The sequence below is a fragment of the Denticeps clupeoides genome, chromosome 2, assembly GCF_900700375.1.
Source record: "Denticeps clupeoides chromosome 2, fDenClu1.1, whole genome shotgun sequence".
NCBI classification, from domain to species: domain Eukaryota; kingdom Metazoa; phylum Chordata; class Actinopteri; order Clupeiformes; family Denticipitidae; genus Denticeps; species Denticeps clupeoides.
Genome location: NC_041708.1, coordinates 7,069,618 through 7,077,005, shown reverse-complemented (window position 1 = coordinate 7,077,005; position 7,388 = coordinate 7,069,618). Strand labels below are relative to the sequence as shown.

At 39.4% G+C, this 7,388-nt stretch overlaps 1 protein-coding gene across 2 annotated transcripts; it reads right to left on the bottom strand.

Moving 5' to 3' along the window:
* Positions 1-54: 54 nt before the first annotated feature.
* dnaaf3l (dynein axonemal assembly factor 3 like) lies at positions 55-5,159 on the bottom strand. Of its 2 annotated transcripts, XM_028969947.1 has the most exons (12): positions 5,119-5,159; positions 4,798-4,880; positions 4,604-4,713; positions 3,901-3,994; positions 3,309-3,463; positions 3,031-3,207; positions 2,219-2,341; positions 1,507-1,629; positions 1,167-1,425; positions 970-1,084; positions 778-852; positions 55-652 (listed from the first exon to the last, which is right to left on the bottom strand). In XM_028969947.1, exons 2-12 carry the CDS (start codon positions 4,877-4,879, stop codon positions 514-516), a joined length of 1,452 nt encoding a protein of 483 aa, XP_028825780.1. In that variant the 5' UTR covers position 4,880; positions 5,119-5,159; the 3' UTR covers positions 55-513. The 2 variants fall into 2 exon arrangements, with proteins under 2 accessions (XP_028825780.1, XP_028825779.1); XM_028969946.1 differs by lacking the exon at positions 5,119-5,159 and having other exon boundaries at positions 4,798-5,107.
* Between the last annotated feature and the right edge of the window lie 2,229 nt (positions 5,160-7,388).

Sequence of the window (7,388 nt, the reverse complement as noted above, 5' to 3'; positions counted from 1 at the left end):
AAACAACATGTAGTGCAGTGATTTGTAATTTTCCTATTTCATATGATTAAATATAGTTATTTTTATTGTGACATACATCATCATACACTTGCTGCAGTACAAAAACACAAAGCTTCGATACATCAGCAAAGATAAAACTGGGGGAAACTGGAAAACAATTATAAGTGGAAATGAAATATAAACTCATTATTATTACTCTACGTACTACAAATAAACATACAATATGGCCGAATACTGGGTAATTTTACAAGAAAAACAAGCACAGACCTTCAGAACAGATTTGTAAATGGGCCACAAAATAAGTCAACAAAATGTCCTGTGTACATATGTATTTAGTTTATTATGCATAATTAACATGTCGTGTATCCCAGTGAATTGCAGAATGTCCAGAAACAGACCATATATTTTATACAACCAGTAAACCAGACTACAAGACTATGTGCATTTGTCTGTGCATTTGTATGCATGTAACTGATGTTGAGTGACGGCTGACTGTCCTGGGATGAAATGTGTTCACTGCTTCTGCAGATTGAAGATGGCATGCACATTATTTTGGTCTTCCTGCGCCAGTATAAATCCAGCCTCCTTTGCAATTTCTGTAACCCTCTCTGCGAAGCCTGCTTCCTGCTCTTTTGACAAGTCCAGAAGGTACCTGATACATAAACATGATTATTTTTAAATACAATGCAATGTTGAAATATGAGTGGAGTGTTTCACATGCCAAATTTATATTTCTGACTATGTGTGTCAGTGTGGATTTGCTTCAGCAGGACTCACTTGGCCAATTCCACAACAAGCACAGCCTCTGGTGCAGCAATCTGCTTCAGTGTGGGCTGTAAGTGAGCCACCATGCTAAGAACGGAAACATAAATGCTGCATTAGATTTACTATGCAAAGGACACAGGAAGACAATTCAGTTCCAAAAAAGTAACATCTTAAAGGCATTTGTGTGCAGTCTGTGTCCAGCACCTGGCTGAGCAGTATATGATGTGGAAGAACCCAGAATATTTCTCCTTTTCTGAAAGTTTGGACAGCGAGTCCATAGGCAGAAAGGAAACTTGCACTCCACTCACATTCATGAGCTCTGCAAAAGGAGAGGGGTGTGAAGAGGAGTATGGTTTCAACATTTTATATGACCGTAAATCTGAACTTGTGTATTCATTTACCTTGGTGAAGTAATTTCTCTGATTTGGACTGGGACTCTGGACTCTCGTTAGCAGTCCTGATGTCCTCATGTGAATCTGTTTCTTGTGTTTCACTATTGGCTGAAGAGTCTAAAAGTGACAGACAGCCAGACGTCTGATTGGATTGTTTCGATGAAGCACTTTCATCACTTTCCTGTGGAGAACCTGGCCTAGAGCTCCATCTGCAGGTAAGAGACTGGAAGAGTCCCTGTATGTTGGCAAAGGAGATGTCCTGGGCTGTCTGACAGTGGGACAGGGGGGAACATGGTTAGACAACTGTCCAAATGGTACAACCTTTTACTCTTTACCCCCCACCCCTTACCTTTACATGGATGCCATTCTGCTTTTTCCGTAGCTCTTTGTCATCTGTCTCAATACCAAAACAGATGTATGGCCCAGTGACAATGTCACCCCAGTACCCCTTCAATGCCATCCTGTCACCTCTCTGACACACAGACAAACTTGTTCAGTAGGAGCCTGCTTAACCATTGTCTGTGTTCCACTCTCAGCTCTTTCAAACTTTAAAACCACAATACGGGCCTGAAGTGTGGGTGGTAGTAGCCTAGAGGGTAACACACTCGCCAAATCCCACTTACTACCATTGTGTCCCTGAGCAAGACACTTAACCCTGAGTGTCTTGGGGGACTGTCCCTGTAACTACTGATTGTAAGTCGCTCTGGATAAATGCCGTAAATGTAAATGTAAATTTAGACCAACCCTCAGATTGAAAAAAAAGAAAATGCAACTAACTTAATTCAATATTTTATAGTATATAATAACACGTTATTTACTACTAGTTAATGTAATTGTCTATGCATGCTTGAAAAGGTGCTGGCAGACTTGGAACACAAGTTATTTCCAAAAATTGCTGGAAAGAGTGCAGTAAATGTTTAAATAAAAGCAAGAGGCTTTGGCCTGTTTCCTGTTTTGCAGGATGCAGTCCTACCAAATGGCAGTGACGAGAGCTTGAATACTTGAGCTGGGTTGTGATACACATACATCGCTAACAGAAAGTATAACATAAAATCACTTACATGGAAAATTGCGCGGCTGGAGAGCAAACTCGGATTTGCTTTTTGATAGAGCCCCTCCCTCATCTCAAAAGCCACGCCTCCATCCCTCCATTTGTCATACTGGTGCTTGTTTATAACTCCACACTGAATTTAAAAGAATTGGCAGTGGAAAACATCTTTTTATACACAACTTACAATGAGCCAGCACCAAATATTTCACTGAAATGTGAGTGACAACCATAGACTCCATGAAAACTACACAGACTAACTAGTCTGGGCAAGTGAACTTGATCTCTGTGAAAACAGGAGCCACCGTTTTCCATTGTTATGGTTTGAAATGCCAAGAGGTTTGTTAGAACAAACCACATGCAGTGGAACAAAAACCTCATTCCGCCTTAAATTGCAAAATTGCAATTCCGAAAAAGGCTGTAATCGATTTATTCAGGATCACATTGTTTTCCAATGTGGTTTGGCCCATTTTTCTAGGCAGTTTGCTCCAGACCAGATTGATGAAGTTTGCAGATGGTGATTTCCAAAACATCCCCAATACTGAGTCACAAGAAATTTTTTTATTTTATAATTGTATTCGATTTGTACTAGGAATAACTTCATTGCCAAAAGGGTGAAGACTGGACAATGTCCAGTCTAAATGTCTGAAGGTTGAGTCACGGCAACTGGACTTTAATGTAGACACGTTTCATTCTGTGTCCACAGAACTTTGTCCAGTCTAAATGCAATATATTTGTTTTCTTGATAAAATTCTCGATGGAATTTGGAAGTTTTTCCACTTGTCATGAAACGGTTTTCCACTATTGCTAGAAGAACAGACAAACCCCTTTTTGGTGAAGCTTCATGGCAAGGTCCCAGTTGTAGCAGCCATGTCTGGAGTCATAGCGAGTGCCCAGGTACTGCCGCACACGGCTGTCCCACGCCTTGTTCATAGACGGGCTGTTAGAAGGTGGATGCAGCCACTGCTGGAAAATCCACACCAGCTGATCCCTCTCCTTAAACTGAGAGAAACTCGGTTAAATCTCACTGCCACTGCCGCACCATTCACAGAGCGGCACATGATTGACACATCAGGTTGCATGACAAACACAAAGTGTTTCACCTTGAGGAGGCTTGTGTCGAGGCAGGGGTGAATGTGTGTGTCCAGCGAGTCTGTGACAGACAGGGTGAGATGTGAGGCTGCGAGCTTAATGCATTCCTCTGTCTGGCAGCGGATTTCTGAGTTCCCGAACACCTCCAGGAAGACTTCGACTTTTTCTGTATGACCACGCACACACACACACATACCATGAGACCATACAGGGCGAAAAACTGCATAAATGTTTTATTAAACATAAACAAGGAATAAATGCTGAATTTCCCCTAATCCATTAAGATTTTGATGTTTGCAGAGATGAATTACAAGAACTGGGTGTTGGTCTCCCCCAATTCTGTAAACTATTGAATGATCTCCTAAAAGCAACAGATGGAGAACAATATTGTGTTGCTGCTCAGAGAACTATAGGACAACGGAGTCTCTCTCTCTGTCTCTACACACATAATACCATTGTTTCATTAAAACAAGGAAATTCTGGCAGTTCAGGTAAATCAATATTTGATCAACGTTGGATCAAACAGAGGTTTTTGTTACGTCCTTAAGCTGGCATCTTAAGGAACGTGGTGGATTTGCATTGGATTGTGATGTACGTACTGACCGTGCAGCCCCATGGTGCCGGGTGGAGTAAGAGACAGAAAGAGCAGAAGTAGTTGTCGTGCTATGACCTCCATACTGTTTTCAATAACCCACACCTGCGGGGAGGAGATAGAGAGATAAAAAGCATGGATCTGCGGAACATTTACATGCCCAAGACAAGCATAAATCTATGCATGTGAATATAAAAAGAAGGGCAGAAACACTTTCACTTGATGAAATAAAACAATGAATCTTGAGCCAATCGAAATCACTGGTGACTGAAAGTGTGCCTAATGATGCCATGAATCAAACTATACCGACACTGTCTGTAGACAATCTGAAATTAATTGCCTCCAATGGCTTCAGTGCAGTTTCTTTTCATTTTCAGATGCAAATGTGCAGGGTCGTGCATCTACGATTAATATTAGAGGTTATGGATCAAACAAACTTGTGTCCTGAAACTGACTGGCATCGAAGGCACAGAAGTCCAGAATGACTGTGTTCTCTGTACCGAATTCAACTTCTCTCTTAATTGTGAGTTTATTTATAGCACTCCATTCACTGTGATATTTTCATGTGTCCCCTGATCTCCAATGTTCAACACCAGAGGTCAGCAGAACACATTTATGCATACAGAAGGCATGACTTTAATTTTTGCCTCTGAAATAGCTCAGAAAGCTGTATAAGTACAAAGTGAAATAAACGCCGTTGTTGTGGTCACTCACATGCAGAGTGTTTTTGCTCTTCAGGTCAGCAATGGTCTTCAGGATGTGCCTGGGGTCAGAACTGCCAATCAGCAGAACATTCACCTCCCCCTCCCATCTCACTGGTTCTGCTGGGGGTGTTCAATAAAGAAAGCAGAGTCATGCCGACAAATTGTTCCGAGAAAAAAAGGTCTGATCGGTTAAAAGAGTCTCACCAGCGTTGAGAAGATCTCTAGCTGGGCTGAAACCCCACCAGGTCACACAGCCCAGCCCTTCACTTGTCCGCCCGGCACACATTCTACACTCACACAAAAGCAGATTTCTAAAAGCAGTATTACAGGTGCATTGATGGCATCCAACAAGACCAGGTGGACAGATCAAATTCAGTGTATGTGTGTTGTGGTAGTATTCCATTAACATTAGAGCTGACTTAAGTGTTGGTAAAGCTTTAAAAGTCTCTTCTACAATTAAACAACGTGTTTCATAAAGTGAACCAAAATGCATTTATTTTCCAGATTACGTCAAAAGCTGCTTACCTCTGACGTGACGTGGTTTCCGAAGTGATCTGTTTGGTAACGTTGCTTGGCAACGCGTTAGCACTTCCCATTAGCATTGTGTTAAAATAAAAGTCCCCAACCAATAACACGTCGGATAAAAAAAATAAAATAAAAGACAATGAGGAGTAAATTGTAGAAATAACTTACTTGTAGAAATATAACCTGCATGATGAGTTTTGTGACTAAGAAGTGATTAAATGCACCAAATCACTATTAATCTTCTGAATATCTGAGACATCTATAGTCATAACTACAGATATACTTTTCAGAATTTTGTCCAACAACATGTCTCACCCTTCAAAATAATGTTTATGTCTTTTTCTGGCTTCTGTGCATTCTGTTGGCCCAAGTACAGAGTACAAACCTTCAAAGGCCGGTGGACAATTTATGGTTTTCCTGATTATTTGTGAACGTACAAGCCTGCAAAGGCCAGTGCACAATTTATGTTTTTATCGTTTCATTCCTGTTATTATTTATGAGCCTCAAAGTGTTCTGTTATTTGAATCAGCAGAGGTTTTAGTGAAATGAAATTTCTTTAGGCATATGCAAGCAGCTATTCAAAATATTTAATGCAATTGCATTATTCTTTCATAATTTATTTTGTGAAATTGAACTAATTTGTTATTGTCAGCCTGCCTGCAGACAGTACACCATGAAAGCAAATGCTGGCTCAGTTCTGTGATTTCCTGGCATATTGTTTGATCAGCACAACATGGCAATTAATTGCACTGTGGTTGATTTTTGCATGCTTTTAACTTCAGGCATTAAAAAATCTGCATCCACAAAATACATTCCACAATCTGTCTCGTCTCTGTTTAAAACCTTGGAATTACATGTCACTGTCACATGCACGATACAACCTGTTCTTGTGTGACTGAGGTGTAAACAAAGTGGTGTGTACGGTGTCACATACCGCTGCTGGACAGGGGACACAGCTTCACTGACACACTCCTGGAATCATCTCACTTTTCTGGAAGTATTGCACACACACACACACACACACACACACACACACATGCAGTAGAATAATCTGGCTTTACTTCAGCCCACACATTTTCCACTTCCCATTAATCTTACAGAAGGCAAAGATGGTGTGAGGAGAGAAAGCGGCTGAAATGCTTTTATGCTTTTAAAGGCACTTTTTGTACGTTACGCTTCTGCTATTTAATGATGGTGAAAGAATAAGATTGGTTGATTAAACCTATGCAGAATTATAAGATGTTATTTTTCCTCTTTAGCTGCAGAGCCCATTAGACACAACTGGTGTTTTGATGTTGTTCTATCTATCTATCTATCTATCTATCTATCTATCTATCTATCTATCTATCTATCTATCTATCTATCTATCTATCTATCTATCTATCTATCTATCTATCTATCTATCTATCTATCTATCTATCTATCTATCTATCTATCTATCTATCTATCTATCTATTTTGTTGCTGCTCAGAGAACTATAGGACAACGGAGTCTCTTTCTCTACACACATAATACCATTGTTTCATAAAAATAAAGAAATTCAGTAATTGACGGTTTAGGAGTTTAGGTAAATCAATATTTGGATCAACGTTGGATCAAACAGAGGTTTTTGTTACATAAGATGGCATAAACATCTGAAACATACTTATTTATTTGGCATATGTTTGATTTATCAAATTCACCTATATTTATCTTCCGGACTGCTTTCATGTGCTGTTGTCATTATAGTAAGCAGCTTCATGAGTAAGCAGCTTCAGAAATTGAGAAACCCTTAGATGAGAAGGCATGCTGAATACTTGATGATGTATACACAATACAATACAAATTTATGAACATTACTCAGATTTTAATTATAATTTAATTTAGTTCACATTTCATAAAATGAATTTGCAGCATTTTCTACCTTTTATTAAAGGAATAATTAAAGGATGGTAACTTAAGCATGTTGTAAGTCGCTCTGGATAAGGGCGTCTGCCAAATGCCGTAAATGTAAATGTAAATGTAAATGTAAATGAATTCTCACCAATTGTTCTTTATAAAGATTCCTTAAATGAACGTTAGGGGGCAGCACACAACAGCCTCTACTTTCCTGCACTTCTGCAGTTACTAAAATTATGCACGTCCTTCATTTACGGTTTTATAAAAATATATTTTTCCCCTGCACATTTTTAATCAGGAGTGTCAAATGTAATTTTTCATTATAGTGACTGAAACAAACAAACGATTAATATTCTCAGGGCGATAAACAATGATGAAACAGCATAATTTCT

Coding starts and splice junctions, on each gene's coding strand:
- dnaaf3l (XM_028969946.1), bottom strand. CDS start 5,086: ATGCATTTTGGTTCACTTTATGAAACACGTTGTTTAATTGTAGAAGAG. Junction 2,342..3,030: donor TGAAGCTTCACCAAAAAGGG/GTTTGTCTGTTC, acceptor TTTTAAATTCAG/TGTGGAGTTATAAACAAGCA. Junction 1,426..1,506: donor AGAATGGCATCCATGTAAAG/GTAAGGGGTGGG, acceptor TCCCACTGTCAG/ACAGCCCAGGACATCTCCTT.